We start from the raw sequence: 24,597 nt of genomic DNA, 5'->3' as shown, positions 1-24,597 counted from the left end.
GTCAGTTCTGCCAGGGGAGAAGGCGATTAGGATTATATGTAAAGAGCCATTTTAGTGCAGTTAGGTATTGTACCGAACGAAGTTTAGGAGCGTTAAATGATTTGCTGAAACAAACTCCGTCTGCCCTTAACCTTGGTGTGCATTGCTAGTTTTCTTGGAGCTCATTTTTATTAAAATTGATATTTAAAGGTTTTCGGAGAAGGGGAGTATTAATTCTAAATTAGCAGGAAAACCGAATACGATTTGTCCCTGACTAGGAGAAGTTCAGAAAGAGAGGGACGTATTTCACGCCAGATTTGTTTCATTTTAATCTTTATCTTAGATTAGCTGCTGGCGAAGGATCTCTCAAAACTGCCATTTTAGTATTGCAACTGAAGAAACAAAACAAAACGAGAAAAAAGGCGAATTAATTTTTGTAAGTATAGGATTTAAGAATAAGGTGTGGGCCGTGCGAAAGTGCGCCGTGGGTGGGTCCATTGAGCGCGAGTCCCTCAGGTGTCTGCTGAATGGAGCTGAAAGTAAAAGGCTGGCGACAGTCGATAGAAGACACAAGAAGGAGTGGCTAGCGTGGCGCGTGTTGCCCTCTGCACCTTGGCTACTCGCTTCCTCCTTGTCACCATTTCGCACCCCCACCTTTCTCCTCATACACTTCACATTTCCTAGCAGAATATCTTTAAACTAACCTATTTTTTATCAAACCGATAGAATCTAAAAGCTCTCCCGAATTGAAGCACCCATCTTTTACCTTTTTTTACCACATTCTTATGCCCAGAGAAGCGACACTCCTGAAGAGAAACGCCACTGAATTCGGGTCTTTCAATTTTTTTTTCTTTTCTCATTAATTTTGGTAAAATTTTCAAAACTGAGTATTCTCCAGCACTACAAGTTTTTCTTTTTAGTTACTCATTCCTCTTGTAAGCAAAATAGAGTCAGTTAATGGAAAACTTCTTAAAAGAAAAGTATAACTCAAGAAAATAGTACCACGGAGGTATACAACACTAAGTCCATTTTTTCAAAATTTATTTTTTTAATGTATCTAATACAAAATTATTAATTTTTATTACCCAACCATCTGTTAAAGCGCATCTGTGTTACTTATTATCCACCAAAGATTTAATCAAAATAACTCCCGTGGGCTTGCAATTAAGAAGAAACCGCGCATGTGTACCTCCGAAGTACTGTATAATAAAAATATATATCTTTGTTTCAACATGCACAACGAATTCCTCTACAAATTAAAATTCTCGAGAATATTGTCTAACATTTCTCTAAATCTCTAAATGCCGGAAAGGTTCCTTAGAAAAATGATTTAAGTACAAAACTTTTGATCAATTAGAAGTTCAAGAGAAGGGATTAGGCTGAGTGGTTGACACATACTGGGGGTTCCAACGCGGAGATCACGGATTCGAATCCAGCTGCTAGCCCTTAGATTTTTTTTTTATCTTCCCTAGAAACTTCTTACAGCTCTCTATCCGGTAATGGACAGTGTTGTCTGTGACAAAAGTACCCTGTCACGAGGAACTGCAGTGCACTGAGAAAAGCTTTAGATGTTGACGCGCTTAAAAACATAAAATAAGTAATAAGTTTGAAGAAAATTTAGAAAGCATTTTCGAAAAATCTCAGAAATGTGAAAAATCCTTCCGGTTATTTTGGAATTTGTTAATATCTCGTAAATTTTATCTAAAAAAATTGAATCCTTCTTTAGAAAGGATAAAACTGGCGATGCATGGCTGAAATGGCACTTTTAGAGGTAAGAAGAACCAACTACCCCCTCCTCTACCAAGAAACCCTTTAATCGAATTTTCCTAGTAAAATGTCTCAAAAAAAAGTAGTAGATTACCTTAAGTACAAAGCGTCTACTATTTAAACTTTAAAGAATATCGAGAAGCCACGAGAAAATGTATAGTTCATTCATTCTATAGTTTTTAAAGAAAACTTTATTCAGTATGGTGATACTTCCGGATAAGGGAGTTGATTGATAGCTAGGCCATAGTCACGTCATCCCTGGTGGGATAGAATCCAAAAATATAGCTTCCTCTTCCTGCCAATTTTAGTTTTGAAAATATTTTGTGCGCACACGCAGGGAACATTTTCTAAAAACCATTTTTTTTTTTTTTTTTTTTTTTTTGGAGTCAGGGGACCTTAAAAAGGATCTTCCTACTAACACTCAAAATTAAGGAGTAGGAAAAGAGAGAAAAATAGACTAGACTCGGTCAGACTGCTCTAGTAAAGTAAAGAATAAACGATTTCGCAAAGAGTACATGCTTAGTCTCTTGGACGTGAATATAAGTTCTGAAAAGGAACTAAATTGGCATTTGGCTGTACGTGGACTCAGTCTAGTAATTTTAAAACGTTTAAATTGTAAAATACAAGCTGTAGCTTCCCGTACTTTCCTAAAGAGAACTAAGTGCTGTGACTTCAGCAAACTGAGGATTTTTTATTGCTGTAATTTAAAAATTTATTGCACATAATTTAATACAAATTAATGATTAGTTATATTTACCTAAACCGAGTAGAATTTATATATACATTTATATAAAATTATGAAAGCATTACATTGAATACTTTCCCCCCAAATTAATTTAATGGCAATGCCTAGTAGAATCGGAACAAATACTTCCGGGCTGTTTAACTGCGGCTTCAAACTGGTCAGACATTACCATCGGCTATTTTATACAAATTAAAAGATTTCTCTCTAACATTTGACCTTTACGTAATCACTCTTTGGCATGGCATATTGCCGCTTCAAACTCTTACAAAAAGTATCCGAAAAGAATGTTTAAAACATTTTATACAATTTTCTATTAAGAGATAATACTTTTTTTTAAAATGATACGTTTGTTGGAGACTAGCTGTACTTACAGATAAGGGACTAAGCAGTTTGAGGCGAAAAGAGTTTTTACACTTTCTCAAAAAGTATTGCCATCATGCTAAATTTTAAAAATTCATTTTTAACCTGAATATCCCTTTTGAGGTTCCTTGAATTCGGAAAAATTATTCTTAGAAAATGTATGTTCAAAAATATCCCAAAAATGGGGAAAAAAATCAGGAAAGTGAAACTATATAGTTGGAAATGGAACTATTTCGGGTCCCAAAATAGATCCGACTCTTTACTACTTACAGATCAAACATTTTTAACCAGAACTACTACCTGGGTGGTTTCACTGTTCTTTTAAACTTTCTAGAAAATTGCTCCAACGATTTTATATAATGTTTTACTTCTGTTAGTACATTTATTGTGCATCGGCTATCACACAATACATTTATATCGAACATTTTCCTCGACATTTTGATTATGGACATTCCTTGGAGAGGGGAGTTGATACGCTCCCCTTTAGAGTACTATTTCAGAGTAATATACGGTCCTATATGAGCTGTACACTGCACAACTCGATTAACTCCATTAAACAAAAAGTGGAGAAATGGATAAAATAATGTACATTGTTTTTTATAATTCTGCTTATAATATATAAATTCAAATTCAAATATATTTAAGGTTACGATTCAGCGCCTGCTACTGAATTTGAGTTGAATTATAGCAACGATTTACGGAGTTAATCAAAATGGCTTCTGAAATAAATTTCTGTCGTTTAATGGTGTTAATCTTTATTATTTGGGAAATTTATAAATATAAAAAGCTATGACAGAACCAAATGCTTTGGCAATGAAATTTTAAGATAATTAAAAAAGTGGAGTTAAGAGATTTGCGCAGTGAACGGTTCGTTTTACACAGTAAAGATGTTTTGCTAATGTTGCTGTAGACCAGTGGTTCCCAACCTTTTTTCACCGCGAACCCCTAAAGAAATTTTACTCGAACCTCACACCCTCTGAAATTTATATTTTGCTCAAGGATAAATATATTTTAAAAAAATCAAACACATGGAGTATATAACAAAAAAAAAAAGTATACTTTACAAAACATTATTCCCTTGAAATATGTGCAAGAGAAATAAAAATATGAAAAATATTTGAATAATGATAATATCCTATTATTTACATGGATCTATATCCTATTATTTACATGGACCTATATCCTATTATTTACATGAACCTATATCCTATTATTTACATGGACCTATATCCTATTATTTACATGGATCTATATCCTATTATTTACATGGACCTATATCCTATTATTTACATGGACCTATATCCTATTATTTAGCACCCCCTGGAATATCGTCTCGCACCCTAGGTTGGGAACCTCTGCTGTACAGTTAGATGGAAATTCCACACCTAGCAGCACCATTTTATTCAAATGGATTTTGCATCTGACTGAATGCGATTTTCCTAAAATGCCTCTCCAAACAGCGCTTGTATTTTATACATCTAAATCAATAACTTATTTGTGATTTTTTGTTTTGTAAAACTGTTTGTTGGTTATGCTGAGGACGAATAGGGATATTCTGTCGTTTAGTCATTTAGGTGTAATGTGCAGATTCACTATCTAGATATTGTTAGCTATGTTGTGATTTAAATCAATTGTTAGTAATGATTATTTTTGAGATTTGGCAATTAATTAAATTGTAAGTGCCAAATTTACAACATATTTTATAAAATGTTTCAAGGCCTGCAGATACGTGCAACTTGAGTATATACATGATAACTGGATCTCTACAGGCTCTCGTCTGTAAATGTAATGATCACGGCACATTTTTAAGGAAAAAAAAAATTTCTTTCCACTTCACTAAATAATTATTAGTAGTAATTGAGATTGTAATGAAATTCGGAATTTAAAAAACAAATGTAAAAGGTTATAAACTCGAAAATTGTAGTAAAAAAGTGAGTGTTCAAATTGGAATATTCTAAACAAATCTGCGAATGTTTCCATCTGAATCACATCGTATTTAAATTAGCGTTAAACCCAAGAGAATAACAAAACAAATAAAGAATCAAAAAAGAGAACTTCGGTTCGAGTAGCAATGTCAACGGAGAATAACCATTCTAATCAACAACCACAAGGGGGAAAATTGTCAACAGCATTTTTATTTTACCTAGCTTTCCCTGCTAATGTATTTATTGAAAATAGAAAATTATAAAAGTGAATTTTACAAAATGTTCACTCTCAGAAGAGGTTTTTACTCACTCAAGAAGAGCTCACGGCTGGACAATAGGAGCCAAAGCGGAAGTGCCAAGTAACCTTTTCTACCAAATACCAGGCAACCAGCTTTCTACTAGAATAACTAATAAATCTGTGACAAAACTAATTATATCATCAAAAGAATTTTTTTTTGTTTCAACAAATTTTAGAACAGTTAGGCGAACAGTTTAGGAGACTTTCTTTTCCTCGATTGGGGCTTTTGAAATCTGTACTTTGCAGAATTGGTAGCAAGGAACCAGTGCTTAAAATGTTTAAGCGCGATTTAAAATAATATTCGATTGATAAAACTTACTAATTTTATGTACTTTATTAATGCGTCACGGTAGCCGAGCGGTTAGAGGCGAGACCTGTAAAGCTAACATGTATTGTGGTGGTACTGGGTTCGATTCCCGGTCTTAGGCTTTGAATTTTATTTAATAGTTTGCTAGTCGGCTCAGTCCAATTTGGTAGTTGGACTGAGGGCCTGCCTGAATAAATAGGAATTACTCTTTACATTTACTTTATTAATAATAGTAATTGTTTACGAATGAACTTAGTTTAAACCAAGGACTGGATAAAACCAAATGTAAATTATAATTAACTAAGATAATTAGCATCAATAATGACATAACTGCAGTGCTTCTAGTCGGATTGTCTACAGTAACGGTGGCTGTCTTCTGTAGGTATGTGATCGCCTTGTTTTCTTCAAAATGTTTCGCGATTTACGTATTAAAATCTTCAAAATTTAACATATTTAAACTCGTGTCTTTTATACCAGTACGTAACGTGGGGGGAGAGAATTAACAAGATGCGTGTCTCGTTACAGACAACACTGTCCATCACCGAACACTGAGCTGTTAGAAGCTCCTAGGAAAAGAAAAATCTAAAGACCAGCAGCTGGATTCGAACCTGTGATCTCCGCGTTGAAGTCCAATGTACGCTAAACATTCAGCTAATTCATTCCTGCAGTTAACATATTTATTATCTCATCATTAACGTAATGCGTAGAGTGCAGGTCTCCAACTAAGCATTAATAATTTGGCGTGCAAATCCGGACATGTTATGTTAAAAGTTATGCTCTTGGATCTTCCCAATATGTCGGTAGGAAACAATGTTTACTCTTATCCTTTAAATTTGGAACAGCCAACTCACATGAGAACGTAAATCCAAGTTGACAGAAGATTTATCTCGCTCATTTGGGGATATTTATCTCGACTGACATATTTTCCAAAAAAAATCATTAGATGTCGAGAATTTGAGTGCGCACCATGGAGCCCGCTAGATGGCATGTTAGGGATGTTAGCGAGCAAATGGCGTGTGACGTTGAAGCAGCTTTTCCAATCTCTCAGGATGGTTAGGGCGGTAAGGCAGCATTAACATCAACTGAGATTCTAAAGAAGCCTAACAGTTTGTTTCTAAGTTGCATATGCATGTTGATATCGCCTTCTGTTGGTTGCTTTCAACCAATATCGCTTCCTCATCTGCTTAGTGACCACACTCGGAAAAGTATTCAACAGTACTGAGGTATAGAATGTAATCGACAATCGCTAGAGGATAACTTATTTTTTTATAGTCTTCAAAATAATTGGAAAATATTTAAGTTACAGCGCCAAGTTAAATTAAAATTTAGTCTTTTTGGATGGCTCTCAGCCAACAAAATCGTTCTTCATTTTTTATAGCCCGTTAGTTTCAACGAGTTTATTTAGTTGATTAGATAAGATCAAAGAATATAAGAGAAGGCTGGACAGATATTCTCCTGCATCACGAACAACTAACTCTTGAGGCTAATGAAAGACAATAAATTCACTGACTCCAAAAAACAGCTTCTAAGATGAAAAGTAAAAAGCAACTTTTCAGAAAATTAGAGAGAGAGAGAGAGAGAGAGAGAGAGAGAGAGAGGTTTCATTCAGGAGATTGGCTGCCTATCAAAATATTAATCATTTCTTCCCCCATCAGTCACATGTTTTCAAATAAATACGCATCTGGACTTCTTTCAACGGGCTGTCAGATCTGATTATTAGAGAACAGTTTTCAGTTTTCGTAGAAAAATTTTATTTCTAATGAAAGAAGTGATTATAAATGTTTAGAGGCGATGTAGAAATATTCTCGATTCTCCGGAAACAATAATAGGCAGCAGAAGTAAAGAGAGCCAATTCCTTTTCGACTTGGGTAAATAAGTTCTATCGCTTTTAGAGTGGGAACATATTAGATATGTTCTGTGCGGATAAGTTGTAGTATTAGTTGTTTATAATGTTGTTTGTTTGATGTAGATGTACATGTTGCAATTTTAGATACACGAAGCTGGACTTACCTTGTCTGATAATACTATTTCATTTTATAGTATGTTCTAAGACCGTTTTATTATATTATTTCTTTGTAATGAACAAATTTGAGTATGGTGACTCAAAAATAAATATGCCTCAGTATTAATGGGAACCTCGCATTTTCACGTCTCTAAGACTTATATTTAAATTTGGAGCACTTTGATTTCAGTTCCTAGACTATAAGAGCGAAAACCTCAATAAATGATAGTAGATGCATACAGTTCTAAAATCTTTTAAAAAAAACCTAACTGTTCCCATCTCTAAACGACTCTTACCACTTAGCCTTAAACTGTGGTAGTTCGCCAAGGACCTGTCTTTTCGTTCGACATTTTATTTAATGATTTTAATTGGACACTGTTTTCCTAACAATTATTAACCCAACGCCAAAACCCCGCTGCTTTGGTGAACCTAGAATTTCTGGAGGTTTGTCTCCTTCATCCAAAGAAGGGCTTAAAACTTAGGGACGGAAACCCTAAAACATGTACTGTGATGTCCTTATGTTTCAATGCCATGCAGGGCCGGATTTAGATGAAAAGAGGCCCTAGGCTATTCCACTTATGAGGCCCTTTCACCTCCCATTTTTAAGTTTGTAAATTACATGAGAGATAATATGTTAAATGAAACATGTTGTTTCATGTTTCATGATGAAACATTCTACCAAAGCTTAGTAGCATAAGGCACGTCAATATTTGCCATAGCAATCAGTGAACGTATGAACTATACTTTCGTGCAATTTAGTAAGTACATACAAACGAACAAACCGAATGAACCGAACGCGTTGTTCTTAACCAATACATTTTTATGTTTGTTTATTAGTCATATGCGTAGAATTTCTCCTTATTTTCGGTTCTGTGTTTTAGTGTTCACTGTTTTTTTAGAATAGTGTAATTTTAATTTTGTTAACAATTTGAATGTAGGCCCCTCTTGATCTTGAGGCCCTAGGCTGAAGCCTATTTAGCCTATAGGAAAATCCGGCCCTGATGCCATGATAATGTATTGCTTAATGTTTTGGTGAATTCGCATGGTGTACTGAGCTGAGGTACTCGTAGGGTCGCTACACCCAAGGTGATCGTATGGGACGATCACCTCTTGCGGGAATCAGGCTGTAGAGAAGAGAAACGTTTGGAGAGCCATTACTGAGGACGTCAAGGCTATACAGGGCGTAGTACAAAATGGAAAATGGCAGAATAATTCCTGTAGCATGAACATTTTGAGCTTGAATAAAATTAATAAACTGTAATTTGGAGAAAGTGCGTTAAGATTGAGTGTGGACCTGATGAATTGTCGAGAAAGAAAAGGAAATACAAGATTGTATGTTGATGTAAAGCGCTGATAAGATACGCATTTATGTGATAACCAGTAGAGGATTGTCGAGTGCGTGGAAGCGAATAGTGTGCAGAACTGAGCGGTACGGCACTTAGTCTCTATCTCTACTCAAGAGTGCCATGTTACTTCGTAGAGTAAATATGTGTCGGAGGCTAGTGGTAGTAAGAGTGGCAAGCCCAGCACGTGTATTGTGAATGTGTCTGTGTATAAGGGATGTAGTATCTAAGGCGCATGCGTATCGGTGTGTGTGCGTATGTTCCTATATGTTGGGTGTTTGCGGACGGTGACTCGCGCAAGAGGTCATTGCCCTCTTTCTCGCTCCGCTCTCTCTCCGCCCATCTCTCTCTCTAACAACAACAACAACAACAACAACAACACTAAACACACAATATCTACACATACACGCAACATATATTTAGAAATGTTGCCGTTGAAACATTAACTAAACTTTTACATTAACAGTTTCATTAAAATATTCGTTGCTGAGTTCACTCTGGTAAGATGCATTATGTGATGTCACTAGCTTACACAATCAGCGAACATCATGGTACTAAGACTTTGCAACACCCAAAGTTTAAGTATATCAACTCAAAATGTAAATTTACTTTTTTAGTACAATTTAATAAAAAGTGCAACGTATACGCTGAGTGAGTTGCTAGCTTCAATCTTTCTTCCTAAGCCTCTGTGATCCAAACTGAGCTTCTTGGCCTCCTCTAGCTCTTTCAATTCTTCTCTAAATCACCTTTCAGATCTTAAAACAACTGTAAGTCTTACTATGGTCGTTTCTCGCCAGGAACTCCTTCAAATGCTTTCCTTGATTCCAACATATCCGACCATATTTAGCTTTTTATCAAAATAGTGTTTTAAATCTCAACAGTGCGGATACGGTTCTGCAAAGCTCTCCAATCTCAACCGCATCCAATCCCTCCAATCGTAAATCCTAAGCACCATCGTTAAAGCTCCTTTCTACGTAAGCAATCACACCATCCACACTAACCTAAAAATCCCATTTGTCCTTGACCTAGCCAAATCCCGTTACACCAAATTTCATTCCAAAGTTTCCCAATACTTCAATCCGCTCATCCTGTCCCAGTCTACTCTTCCCCCGAATCCTCGCCGAAGACTGAAGCCTCGAGATCACATGATCGTATGGTAAAAAAGGGCATCCTTCGAAATCACTTCAACGGCATCCTGTGTGAGTCGACTTTTGATGGTTATCGTTGGATGGCCCTCATTCAATTCCTTCAATTAGTTTTATTTCTATATTATAGGCTATCATATTTACTTGTTGCCATTAGGAAGATGTAAATTAAAGAAAGTTAAAAAAAAAAAATCTCAACTCCTAAGGACACTATAACTTCCATATCCTTCAACGGTCCAAACACTTTCCTCTGCCAAAAATTCAAGGGCCTCACAGGTCTTAAAATGGATTTAGACACGTAAATAATGATTAGGCACTCCCTACGCCATCTTTAAAATGAATGAACTTTAAAACACTAAATTGTCTGAGCATTATGATTTCATTTTTCTAAATATAAAACACTTATTGGATCCATTGTACCTGACCACATCACAAGTCATTAGGTACCTTTTTTAAAATCATCTTAATGCAAAAAAAAAAAAAAATCTGAATGATCAGCAAAAGCGTATTCCCTTATCTCAACTCCTGAATTAAGGATTGTGCGTAGGATTTTCGATTGATAGGATTGGATGCGATTGAGATTGGAGCGCTTTGCATTACCGTACAACGAGTTGAGAATTAAAACATTATTTTGATAAAAAGCTAAAACTTGAGCGTTTATGCTCAAGAGAAGCCCTTATTTTCCGACGGTGAGGAAACTTGCATTACACTGGGACAAACTACATATTGTGGTTTCCTTTAACGGATTATCAAACTTGATAAGAAGTACATACATTCAGTATATTTTTAAAAAACATATATATCCAGATAAGAAAATGGAAAATGATTCATTCATATCACCAATCGGCGAACTGTATGAAAATTGGTAAACATTTAAAAAGTTTTTTTTAAAATATCAACATTCCGTGAGATCAAATTTGAATTTAACGCAAGTTCTCAAAAACAGTTTTTATTCGTACTTCCGGTTGACTGGATAAATTTCCTATTTTTTTTTTTTTTTTTAAGAATTTTCTCGACAATGACTGCTACAATTTACATTAAACCTAATGCACTAATTGCATAAATGTAGATACTTAAATTTTACTTGCAATATTTTTTCAGGCAAATTTGATTGAGAGTACATCTGAGAGAAAGGATGAATTAGTTTCTTTCTAAAATGATAAGAATTGAAATATTATTTAAATGTTCTGGTTTTGAAGGAAATTGTTAGTAGTACAGTGGAGTCTCGGTTATTCGTCATGACCGGGACCGGACACGTGACGGACAGTCGAATAGACGGATAATGGAAAAAAGACAGGAAAATTTCCAGATTCTTTTGTTTAACGTGTATAAAACTTTGTATTAACTGGTATACATATTTTATACGTTTATACGCTTAAGCCTTAAAGGTCAGGTATCTTTCATTATTCAATTCATTCTATTGGGTATTAAAATTAATGAATACAATGTCTGCGACTTCTAATCGGGCGGTTTTGTTTGTGGTTGATCTTTTTAAGAACTGTCGAATGGTGGACACGAGTATGTACCTAAAAGACAAAGGGAAATAAATTTTTAAATAGTTTTCTTTTTAAAATAATTTTTTGGATTTTTTTTTTAATTTTTAAATCCTGAGGAGAGTGACGGTTAATTGGAATAGACGGATAAAAGGGTGACGGATAACCGAGACTCCGCTGTAGTAAGAGATGGTTGTGTGAGCGTTTTATTAAGCTGGATAGACACAATCATCAATTTTAAAAACACTTTTTTCAAGTTCACCTAAACTCCAAAACGAAACTTAAAAAACTTCCCACTAAGACGACATTAATGGGAGGTAGTGAAAAAGATAAATCAGGAATAATGAAAATAAAACAAAAAAAGTGTAAAATAAAAAGTAAAAGTTCATTCTTGATTAACACTCCTAAATTAGATGAAAGTAATAAGAAATGGAAGGCGGAAGACCGGCTAATCTAATTACATTGGGCAGCCAGCTGAACTGACCAGAAGAAAACTACTATTATAATCAAACATTCATCAAACCAACCAAACAAATTATCTTTATTAATTACTTTTAAAAATGCGCAGTTTATTAATAAAATTATTAAAACATCCTATTTAATTTAGTTTATGATCAAACGCAAGTAGCTTGTTCAACTCTTTCAACCATTAACTTCAATTTTCATTTCTACTACCTCTTTGCGTTTATGGTAAAATTGTATAACAGTCTATTGGGACGGAGAATTTCGCTTACTCTAACCTCACACATTCTCCTTATTTAATTTTATTCGTTTAGCAAATAATAGTTTGCATAAATAAAATACAGCAAGAAAATATTTTTGACTCTGACGAGCTAGATAATATCGTTAAGTTTATCCACTTCGCAACACGCATGTGTCTCTCATTTCTCACCAGTTCGCATTTCATCAGAAATTTGGTGTAGAGAATTTTACTTCCACAACCCACTACATTTTCTAACTGGAGGTCAGTAGATAAATATTGTTTGGAAGAGACCCCCGCTGGGTGATTACTCGGCTCAGTATAGATCTCATTATTTACATGTTGGCGATCTATTCTTGTAGTTATAAATTTCAAATTATATTTATTTTTTATGAATGTTTCTAACTTCACTCTTCGGAGAGCGACTTGTCCTCCAGTGTTTTTAGATGGTAGAATTCTTCCTTCTGTGGATAAAGTTCGGTCTCTATTTAGACAAAAGACTCACTTGGAATGTACATACTAAACTTAAGAGACAGGGAGCTAAAGCGACGTTACAAACTGCTCTCAAGATTACTCGACAAGCGTTCCCATCTTACTCTATCTAGACAATAAAGTGCTCATCTACAACACTATTCTGAAACTTTTATAGACTTAAGGAATAGAAATGTGGGGCTCCTCTATCAAGCGCTCTAATTATAACCGATTACAAACACTTCAATCCAAAATTCTTCGCAGAATCATTGAGATCTTTGTGGATGATGTAAAATGGAGCATTAATGTTCCTTTTGTAATGCGACCTCATCACATCTCGGTACAAAAAATTCATATCTCTCTCTCTCTCTCTCTCCAATCCATTATTAATCCAAGAACTTTCTTCCCAATCCACTCCTGGGTATCCCAATAGAAGACTCCGGTGGCCAAGAGATCTACTCTAAAATTGATATATAATTTTTTCTTTGTAAATTTGTGAATATCTCTGTCTCTTCTCATTCAGTCAAACTCTCAGCGCTATTACTTAGCTAATTACTCCCATCTAGCTCAACTCAAGTTGTTCACTATTCCTTATCTCATTCACTTCTATCGCCTGCATATTTCTCCTTTCTCACTACTTGTAAATATCTCGGAGGGATGTCAGTGCTCATCTTTTGCACTTACCATATTTACTAGATGCAAGTTTATGCATTTTTATAAATTATTCATAAAAATATAAATTTTTATAAACTATAAATTTATAAGTTTATACATTTTTCAGTAAATAAATTTAAAATAAAAAAATAATAAAAAGAATGTTTCAAATTTAATAATTTTCTTTAAGGGAAAACTCAGAAGTAAATCAAAGTTATCAAGAACATAGATTTGGAACGAGTACCGATATACTTACCATAACAAGAAAAATATAATATTTTTATTAAAGAACCTTCACTATACAGATCAGAAAATACTTTAATAAAATTAATTTGAAAAGAACACTTTCATGCTATCTGTTGGACGACTGAGGAACTAATACCTCTGAACGGTTACATACATAATTCTCAACACTGTTTTTAATAATTGATTTAAACAGTTCTTTGGACTTTTGAATTAAAAAATTATTCATTTATCAGCAAAAATTTACTTTTCATTCATACTAGGAAATCTGAATTAAATTTTGCGTATTACTGTTTATGATGAGATAACCTTCTTTTCACTTGAACGACCTCCGCAGTGATACTATTTTAATGAATGTTATTATTATTACTAAACGTATATTAATTGGAATTAAACAGAATTATTGATATCTGCTGAGTAAAATTAAGTAAGTAGGATTGTTAACTGAGTAACATAGTTACATGACTGTACTAAAAATCCTGTTTAATGTACAAAACTGTCTAAAGACATAAAGGACATTTTTTTAAATCAGTTTCTTTCAAAAACTTTACAAATCTAAGATTGCATACCTGTTTTGAAAGTTGAAATTGGAATAACATGTTTAGGTTCCACAGGTTTTCTCTGCAAAAAGTATTCATTTTCAAGCATTGAATGCTTACTGCACTAAATTCACTGGCTATTATTTTCAAATATAATATATAAATACCTCTTTTGGTTGAATTATGGAAACTGTACCACTGTTGTCCTGTACAAATTTAGTAATGTTGTCCAAAGTTGGAGCACTTACGCAAGGCACTTTTGCTTGTTCTGAATATAATGCTACCAGGGGATTAAAAGTAGAAGACATGGGATCTAATGTATTGTCCTCCTCACTTCCTTTATCACCCGTACTGGCCATTTGGTTACACGAGCCAAACCAAATAACTAAATAGTATATTAAACAATCATCTTAGAAAATTTCTAAATATAGTAGTATTAATTTAATTTGGACGAAATAATTTCTTTTATGTGAAAAATAATCAGAAACTTATTCATAAAAGAAATGTTAACAACCGAACATAACATTAACACAAACACAATATTCCCCAGAATCATTAACATAAACAATACTTTCCATTGGCAAGTTAAAAAACTGTTACCCTAAGTAAAATAACCTGTCCGTCAGTCAATGTAGTTCCCACTCACGCTAACAGAAAGCGCGGCAATGCTTTTCGAATAACTGCCCCTATCAGAAATTTAACCTGAGAAAAATTTGTTATTATTTATTAATAAAAGTTAGTGAAAGTAGAAAAACCTGACGAGAACACCCACAAGATAACCTAACTTACCTAACCCAAACTTACATTAAAAATTCTTTGAAATCTGAGAATTGATAAGAAAAAATGGGTAAAAAAATCCACAAAATTTATCCCAAAAAATGGCAGTTCCGCTCAACCAATTTTCTTCATTGTCATTGAGCATATGTAGAATGAAAAAAAATTCTTTGGAGACATTTTTGAAAAATTTCAAAAAAAATGAAAAATTGATTCAGTAAAAAGGCACTTTTGATTGACCATTTAGTAAAAAAGTTTAATACTTGGTTCCATGTAATTACCTATTCGAAATATCAAATTATAAAAAAAATACACACACTTTTTTGACTTAAGGGACCTAAAAATGGGACATGACCTGTGAAATCTAAAAATCGGGCAACTTAACTCAATCTTCTAATTAGTACTAGTGGAGTAAGAAAAAATTATTACTGGCGAATGAGAATCATGAAGTCACCAGTAGGAGCGCTACTAGTCGTACAGAAAAAGATAGCTTATCTTATTACCTTCCAGTTTGTTTATGTTTACTTGGAATCAGTACCGATTATTGTTATAGTATGTTATCCTTCCGGAGAAGTTGATGAATACAATGAAATTTCATCGAACCAGAAAAAGTTTTATCCGAAATTTATTTGAAGTTCTAAAAATGCTAAAACATAAGAAGTTGTGGGTGGGGAAAAAAAAGTAAGTTTTGTTTCCTTTTAACATTTTCTACATTGTAATTTAGGTCCCAAATATCTTATGTTAATGCATCAATTTTTTTTGTTAAGGTTTTCGGTTAAGAGGGTAACTTCAGTCATTATTTTTTTAAATTTACTCAAGACTATTTAGTAAATGGCTCAGGTCCTTTGAGAGAACATGGGAACTCTTCCAACTAAGCCCTCTTTTTGTCCTTATGCTTACTTTTTGTCAATATTCATCTGAAAGTTCAACCAATCACTTCTTTCATTAACTTCGTAGAAGTTCGTAGACAATAGAACCGTTTAGATGTTGTAAGAAATTACGATTTTTAAATTGCAATCTGGGATAATTCCTTCTCTTATAATCTTACCATCACAAGTGCATTGCAACTACCTCTGTCTGAAATTTACCATACATCGGTTGGCGCCGTTCACTCCCTTGTGTTATAGCCACCTGAGAATCTAATCTTAAATTAATTTCTTAAACATTAATGACGGTAAATTATTGTTGTATTTTATAACCAGAAGGTATCAGGTTGCTTTAATTTCTTTGTAAACATCTCATGAATTTTTTTAAAAATGATTTTGGGGCCTTCCAAATGAAAGTTTAAAAATGAAAACGTTATTTACTTTTTAATCTAAGACCTCCGAAAAAAAAAATTCTGTGTGCTTCATATTTCAGGTCTCTTGTAATGAAGGGCATCATGAGCAGTTTTGGGCGAAGAAATAATTTTATTACTTAAAAATAAATAAATTTTTATGTGGATTATGCACACTTAAAATGACTTTTTTTGAAGTGTTTTTTTTTCTTATGTTTCAGTGTTACTCTACAACAAGTTTCATGTTTTGGCAAAATTTTAAAAAGGAAGGCGATATATCAAGGTATTGTATAGTTAATAAGCAACTAATGAATGAGTAAAGTAATTAAAAGCTTTAATCTAAGTTTGCATTATATTTATATTGTCTCAAATCTTAAGAATGTTTCATCTTTGGTTTAAAAACAAACATCTTCCAGAGCCTCTTGTATATCGTGTAAATGTTGGGATGTTGAAGGTATTAGGCAGCTCACCCGTTGAAATGTTTTGAGGTACTAATTATTATCCTCGTATTCAATCCTTTCACCCCCTCGATTTTTTTTTTATGTATGTAAGCTTATTAAGATATATCTAATTAAAATATAAAATATTTATAAGGTTTAAATGTAAATGTTCGTCAGTATATGTCACAGTCAAATGGGACAGGGCTTCGCACACAAAAAGATGATCTCCTGTAATGTGCCCGTCCCCGCAAAGCACACAGTTCGGGTTGTCAACTATCCCGATCCTAAATGAGTGTGCCTGCAGGTAATCATGTCCAGTGATCAAACGAAAACAGGCCACCGCTACGCCCCGAGGCAGGTTATTTGGCAGCACATTGTCCCTCTAGACAGCCCATCGTTTGCCCTCTGATTGAATGGTGTGCAGCTCCGCTGTTCTTTTTTGGCTTTTGCCAAGCATATTCGTCTTGTGGTCTCAAAAGGAGCTCTGAGGCATGTCTAGTTTCTTCAGAATCGATTCGGACGCAGTTGCAATAACTTCAGGTCTCCCATTAGTATACATTTGGAATTCCGTACCATTTCCAACCAAGAGAGGTTGGGAAGGTTTTTTGGTGGGTTATAAATAAAAAAGAGGCGTTGATGAATACCTTCCTTAAAGACTTCTAGTTCAGCCAGTTCCAATTTGTCCGCATTGTTCTGATTCATTTCATTCCTTACTGAAAACTTTACGTTAAGAGAAGATTTTGCGGCTATGATAATTCCCGATGCCACCTGCCTAGATCTGCCTAGAACGTATGTTTGATACCTTTTCAGTTGGAAGAAATTAATGTCATTGGAAGCTCCTGCTTCAACAGTGCCATAAACGTCGATATCGTTACTTACAATGATGTATTTGATTTTTCTGTAAATCTGTCATTTGTAAGACCATCTGCATTCCAAAATGGCATTTTGAGCAGAGGTTCGTCCTGGCCTTGAAAAAGGCCGTTTGCTTGGCCATGGTCATTTAGTCTCCGATTCATGTTGTCGCTGGTTATGTTTGGGCTGAAAACTTGGCGACAAATGTCAGTCGTTCGGCGAGAACAGGGGGCACCACGAGTATGCGACTGACTTCACCCCACCCTGTTAGGAATACCCGATCTTGGTCATATCAGCTTCTATATCGTGTTCTTGTGGTAGCTATTGTATGTAGAGATCTTTATTCTTTACTATAACTTCCAGTGATAGATTTTTATAAATTAATGGAATCTAAGGCATTAGACCTTGAATCATTATCGTTTTTATATGTATAATAGAATCGAAAAAGTTGATTCAACATTTAACACAGACAATAATAAATTCTACTGTTCCCAGGTGGTTGTTTAAAGAAGAGCTAGGGTGGCTGTGGTGAAAGGAGCGGCCCAGGCTAGTGGGGCCATGCCGTTTATTGATGACGATCTCTTATGGTGTCCGGATTCTGATAACAAGATGGTTGACCTATCTCAGTGCCTTGTTCGTTATTATTTTATTTCAGTATTTTATATTTTATTTAATATATATATATATATATACTGCTTAAATAAATATTCATTAAATGTAAAAAATTTAATTCATATTTTTTTTGGTTTTTCATAGAAAAAAAAATTTCTGTATTAGATGTAATGAACCTCTGTAAAAATATCAATAGAATATATAATTTTTGCAATTAAAACAAAATATATGGCTTAAATGTAATTTTCTCGAATTCATTTACAGCAATTTTTACATTCATCAACTATAATTTTCAAAGCTATTGTATTTTTAAATTGATTTGTTGATTGATTTTAATTAAAAAATTAAAATTTTTGATTGAATTGATTATTTTATTTGGTAAATGAAATTAGGATTACAAATCTGGAATTGCTGTTAATAATGCGCATGATTTTGTTTATATGAATTTTTATAAAACTCCTGCATTTCGTATCGTACACCATTGTGTACAAGACACATTTGTCTTGTGGTTAAAGATAAGGTTAGAATTTATTTTTAATTCAGATTTATTCAAAAGAGGCATTAATGAATTGAACGTGAACTGTTTGCTAATTAACCACCCGTAATTTAAACACAATGCAAGGGTAATAAAAGAGAGGTAAATAAATTTGACGTGACTACTGTTTAAATTGAATTTTCGTTATGAAAAGGTCATTCATTGTTAATGTCGTTAGAAGGTGTACTAGAACTAGATAACTTTATCTTTCGAAATTTACGAATTTAGATTGAGAAATCTTCTATTTTAACTTAAATATATGTATACACCACTTAAAATTCTAGTTTAGTAATTCGGTCTAATTAGATTGCGTAGAATTAGAGCATGCGTCTTGAACTTGAGATCCCCAGTGTCGAGATCCGCCTAATCTAAATTTATATTTGTTGGAAAAAAACCCAACAGTGTGTATTCTCCCCGGTTGGTGAACTAGTAGCTCTAGGTAAAAGAAGAAGAATATCAACTAGACTTTCAAGAGCAATCGTAGTCAAGATTTTTAAGAGTTATTTGATAGTGACGGAGAAATTAAGGTTTTTCCTTAATCAGTATTTTTACACCCTTTCTAGATAGGTGGCGAATAATATTTTAAAGATTATTTTTAAATCATTTACTGTAATCTCTAAGTATTTAATACTCTATCAGACTATACCACTCTTTTTTCCACTTCTCTCTAAGCTGAATGTTTCGATCATTCTGTCCCTATGGAAATTGTTAAAGGGAAAATTGGCAGATGAAAAATCCGTCGTGTCAAAGAATCCCATCTAGCCAGACCCTTTAAATGTATTTAAATATTATTTTCCCATTATATCTGCTTCCAATCTGAAGATATTTCTTTTGCGAGAGTCCCAATCATAAAGAGCAGAGCTTTGACCCAAAAATAATCTCTTAACTCATTTGAAAGAGGCAACTCCTCTTCTCCCATTAAACGTGTAAACTTCCAGGTTCTCTTTCTTTTTATTCGGATAATTTGGCAACTCACCGCGTTTTTTTTACATCTTGTTGTCTGGTACAGCGAAAGTTATCCTGCAATACTCACATTCTCTTTAATGCTATCCCAAAATTAAAAGGAATGTATTAGTCAATTATGTCCTATCCTAATTGTAGCCAGAATAATTATTTCCCTTTGGTGTTGGCGAAGAGTGTGGATCTCTGCAGAAAGATATCCTTCACTTCCTTCACCTTATTTGGTACGTTCAAATCTACCTATTCCTTTATCAGGAAGGTGAAATACTTAAGAGATATGTTCAAGACTGCCATTCTACATTATACAGCCATTCATTTGATATCTCCTTCTTCACAAACCAAAGGATTGTGTCCTCTTCACCGGTAGTCATTGTGTAATTTCCCTTAATACTATCATTCCCTGTTACATTAGAGTAACGCTTTTTTTAAGTGTTTTAAACAATTACGAATTATTTAAACTACGGATGACGCTCGGAATATAGCTTTGCCGGTAGGCGCTGCTAGCGCTTCTGAACAAAAGTACTCATTTTTGTGGTCTCAGAAATGGACTTATGAAGTACAAAGTATACCTACAACGAGAAATAAACTTTTATTTAAGAAACTTTTTTCATTTTTCCTAACAAATAAAAAGTATCAACTGAAATTCATTCTGAGGATCTTCCACTTACAAATAAACACTTCATAACCACTTGAATATATATATATATATATATATTCAAGAAAAGAGCGGTAGAACTAAATTTTATACTTATAGTCAAGTTAACAGTAGCTTGCTGTACGCTAATTACATTAACTTTATATGTTTTACAGGATAGTGGAGGAGGGTTGGGTGAATTAACGCAGACAGATTTAAGTGGACTAGTTGGAACTATAGACGAAGAGGAAGATATATTTAAGAACTTTGAATTTGAACAATTCTTTGATTTCAACGAAGAAAGGGTAAATTACGGATCTTCTATCCTTTTCATTATCTTTTTTTTACTCTATTATCTTGAGAAATGATATATGCCATATTTAGAATTGAAGCTCTATTGTTCATTGTTCTTAAAGACTGATTCATTGATCCAGAAGGAAGAAAGAATAATGCCAAATTCCGACATAATTTTTTTTATTTTTGCCGAGCTTTCGAGCTAGAGACTAGGTCATCTTCAAGGATGTGGAACATATTTTACACTAAAGTTGTAGAGTACATTGATTTGATGTAAAAAAAAACCTCTACAGGTCCAAATAAAGCAGGCCTGCCGTAAAGCGGGCTTTCGAATAAAATTTTTATCTTGCTTTGAACAGTGGTATTTCGCCACAAGGACTTGAAGACTGACTGTATAACGCAGCTGAAAGGATACGAGCCAGAAAATAATATTTTCTTGGACTTAGTAAAGCCAGTATGTCACCTTCTCATTGCCAACACAAGCTGCGTGCCCTGGCCTCCAGCATAGAGTAAGCTTATCTTTGCTGGACACCTTAGCCACTGTACAGTCCCACACCAGCCTTTAATTGCCAGTCGAAGTAAATGACATATTCCTATCATGGATATTTCGATATATGACTTCCTTGGCAAAATAATAATTAATCGCCACACCTCCGCTTTGAAAACTGTTGCACATTTGCCTATGCTCACGCAGATGAAGCTCCAATACCTTCCACGGTTTTGAAAACTTACATAGGTCGAGTTATGGTGCCAAGACAAGCAGGTCTTTGCACACTACCTTGAGCCAACTTAGCTCCCTGCTGCAGACTCATGGACCACCACACCACGGACCCATAAGGTGTGTAATGGGTCTAATAATCCTTTTTACTTTAGGGTTGAGTCCCCTAATTCATTCCACATAGCCTTTTATACATAACAAGAGCAAGCTAAGCCTGCTCAAATGTCCTGAGAATATTCAGAGAGCTAGGCTTCCTAATAAATCTAAAATTTCTTTTCATCAAATTGTATTCCATAATGTTTATTAGAATGAAATAGCTTTGCTGCAATCCGAATTGAAGCGTCTCTTGACCGGAATCTCTTTGAAGTTTCATAATCCGCTATCCCGGTAGACGACATCATTTATAATCTCTCGTTTTTTTTTTTAAATTCTTTTATGCAAATAATCTTTTTAGAGGGCTTTACAACATCACGCCTCTCTCAGTAATCTTTTTTTATTTTGGCAATCTATATTGAGGCAAGTAAGCATTTAATAAAAAATCTAATTTCGAAGAAATATCTTCCAATTTAATTTAGTTTGAGGGTAGATACCAGATTAAAAAAAAATATATTTCTCCTCTTTAAGTATTATTTTTCAAATGATTTTGTGTAACTATTATTTCATATTCATAATTCTTAGTCTTGTTTGATTGAAATGTATATTATCATTGATTTTGTGCAACTAACAACTTACTGATTTTGCAGGAAGAGAACAATAATAGCTTAGTTGGTGGAAGTAGCAAGAATCAGGCGGTTGCTTTGTTACAAGAACTACAAAGAAGTCAAGCAAATTCTCGGAAATTTAATATTGCTGCCGCAAATCCGTTATTAGCTGGTTTGTATTGTTTGTTTGTATTACATAATCCCATATATCGTCGCCTAAGAAGTGATACCTTGTAACTAGAAAATATCAACTTTACAGGAGAAGGAAAAAAACAGGATATAAAATTCATTTTAAGACATACAGTAATTCTTCTTTCAATATTAACTATTAGTGTGACTGTCGTCTTGAAAGTGCATGATTGAAAATAAATTTTTTTTCAACATTTATTTTTTTTTTCAACATTTATATATAAAAATGTAATTTTCGTTGAAATTTTAGTTACGAGGTATCACTTCTTAGGCGACGATATGTTAAATATAAACCCTGAGAGCTATCATTTCAATCATTCTTTAAATTCGGTAAATTTCCTGATTAATTTTAGAATAGGAACATAATTTCGCTTCTTTAATCTAGCAAATAAAATTTGTTAACATATCCTCTTAAATGTTAGAAATATAAATTATCAAAGAACTGAAAAACTAAAGCTTCAGAAATAAAAAAATAAAATAAAATAAGAATTTCATTATTTAAATTTTAATAGTTTCTTACATTTTGTACTTTATTTATAAAAATTATTATTAAATGTTAATGGCTTTTTAAGAATGCAGTGAATTTCGAAGGTTAAGAAGTTTTCATAATATATTTATATGAAATAGGAACTGTCCCAAAATAGGAAAGATTTTCTTCTGCGAAAAAATATTAGCAGCTAACTTTAAAAACTCTCCAATGTAAGTGTAGCGCCTTGAAATGTACTTAAGTTACCATAACATTTGAATTTACCGTTTAGTTTCTTATGAAAGCAGAAATTAAAAAAGGTATTTTGACAATCGGATTTAATCTTAATGGAATAATATTATATGCCCAATGAACTTGAAAATAATTCTACTTTGATGTAACAATTCATAGATCACCTGTAAGCTGACTTTAATATGTTGCTCTGTAAATTTCATTTTAGTTCTTTAATTAAAAATAGACATGTACAAAAACAGTTTTAGTTTTTAAAAAAATTCTTACAGTTAAAGATCTAATTCTTTATAAATGAAATATAAATATGATTTTTCAAATATCTTTCGTTATCTTTCTAAATAAATTTGTCTACAATTAGTTAATTTCCTTTTTCTGTTTTATATTTGTTCTTGTTTGTTTAAATCATTAGAAATCTTCAGTGCTCATTCACAACTGTTGTAAATTTCCAGAAGCTCCTGATGAAGGGTAACAATGAAACCCGAAACGTAGCGACCAATAAAAAGTTTTTGTCAAAAGAGTTTATCTGGCCATGGCCGAACATCCTTTTCCCTGTCATTTAAAGACTGATGAATTATGAACCATTCTGTGTGCTATTGATGCGTACAATCTGCTATCTTAATTTGCTTAAGTTAACTCATTTGCAGGCTCAGGGAATACATGAGCCTTGTGCGTCTAATCGATAGTGGTCATTTTAGGTTTCGCTTGTCTGAGGAAGAATCATCACTCTATGTCCTCCGCTCAACAGCGTAAGGTGGGGCTTATTAGAAGAGGAGGAGACGACCTGTTGTTCGATTGTGTTGCAATCGAGCGGATGCGCTATAAAACCTTTGGAACGTTGAGACCTAAGGAGATAGTAGCGCAAAAAGAACTAGTAGGGAAAGTCCTCAACCTCTAGCAGGGGAGGGTTTTCTTATACTAGATCTAAGAAGGGCTGGCACAATAAGCCTCTTGTGACTGCGGTGCCGTGGGGCTTGGGTCCCGTCCCATCTACTATTCTAAGGCCTCCGCTATTGCTAACGGTAGCTAGGCAAGCTTCCTCAATTTTCTCATAGCTTTGAGGCCTGCTTGTGGGCAATAAGTTTGATTATTTCAGTGAACGCTTGTTATCCAGAGAATAATGCAATAGATTCTTTAGGGCCGCAATGGCAGTGGGCCGTTCGGCTCAAACCATGCTTTACATACTCTATTCTATACCTAACTCAGAAAAAATCGGCTGTGCCGCACTGACTATGCGAAAAGTTTGTATGGCTCAGGGTTCAGGTCTTTGCAGAAATAAAATGGACTGAGCCATTGCTCTAGTACTGGTAGACTCTCTGGGTCAAAATGGCATAAGCTTTCTGATTAACCCTAGTGGTATCTTAACAAATTTTGCTTCTATTCTTGAATAATTTTGTCATCAAAAATTGAAACAAACATTAGAATAGGTCTCCCACAAAATCTAAGCTAAGCAAACCCTTAAGTGGAACAGGGCTTGTTCATCTGCTCTGATTCTGGCGTCCCAACCTCAGACTACATTTACACTGAGTCCCTAACTTTCATGTAATTCTCATAGAAATAGCTAAAGGTGGATACCTCTGGTTTAGTAAACAATCTTATGTCAATACAGCATATACATTGCCATACATATAATCACTTTTCATTTGGGAGCTACAATATTGGAACAAACACTGACACCTAAGGGAAGCCCAGTGATATTTTAGACTTTGCACCTACTCCCTAGACAAAATCTAAATCTAGGTTAAATTGGACGTTGAAAAGGCATCCTTTAAAACTCGTGGTTTTTGAGTTTAGAGCTGGCACAAAACTTTAAGGATAAGGAAATAAAATTTTATATTTTAAATAAAACTGTTTTATGCACAAAAAGTTTTTAAAACTCTAGTTTTGTAACATTAATCCTATAGTGCCTCAATTGAAAAAGTAGTT

At 33.9% G+C, this 24,597-nt stretch overlaps 2 protein-coding genes across 7 annotated transcripts in view; one reads left to right on the top strand and one right to left on the bottom strand.

Moving 5' to 3' along the window:
• The window catches only part of Lsm11 (U6 snRNA-associated Sm-like protein LSm11), a 97,944-nt gene extending 83,363 nt beyond the window's left edge, over positions 1–14,581 (bottom strand). The window contains exons 1-2 of the mRNA XM_074138109.1: positions 14,139–14,581; positions 14,002–14,053 (exon numbers count right to left, since the gene is read on the bottom strand). Of these exons, the coding sequence (XP_073994210.1) occupies positions 14,002–14,053; positions 14,139–14,330 (244 nt within the window). The 5' untranslated portion in view covers positions 14,331–14,581. The remainder of the gene's footprint in view (positions 1–14,001; positions 14,054–14,138) is intronic.
• Positions 1–24,597, top strand: part of Eip74EF (Ecdysone-induced protein E74) — a 539,076-nt gene that overhangs the window by 116,026 nt on the left and 398,453 nt on the right. For 4 of the 6 annotated variants that reach the window (XM_074138086.1, XM_074138095.1, XM_074138052.1 and 1 more), the window contains 4 exons: positions 16,243–16,304; positions 17,809–17,946; positions 20,231–20,359; positions 21,810–21,939. In XM_074138086.1, coding sequence (XP_073994187.1) covers positions 17,872–17,946; positions 20,231–20,359; positions 21,810–21,939 — 334 coding nt within the window. In that variant the 5' untranslated portion in view covers positions 16,243–16,304; positions 17,809–17,871. Of the gene's footprint in view, positions 1–13,802; positions 13,860–15,248; positions 15,427–16,242; positions 16,305–17,808; positions 17,947–20,230; positions 20,360–21,809; positions 21,940–24,597 lie in introns of those variants that run through there. The other 2 variants (XM_074138078.1, XM_074138062.1) reach the window with 2 other exon arrangements.

This window comes from Rhodnius prolixus, unplaced genomic scaffold (genome assembly GCF_049639745.1).
Source record: "Rhodnius prolixus isolate KJV_2025 unplaced genomic scaffold, Rpr scaffold_1, whole genome shotgun sequence".
In the NCBI taxonomy this organism is placed as follows: Eukaryota; Metazoa; Arthropoda; class Insecta; order Hemiptera; family Reduviidae; genus Rhodnius; species Rhodnius prolixus.
The sequence above is the reverse complement of the archived record's forward strand: the minus strand, read 5'-3'. Positions and strand labels throughout refer to the sequence as shown.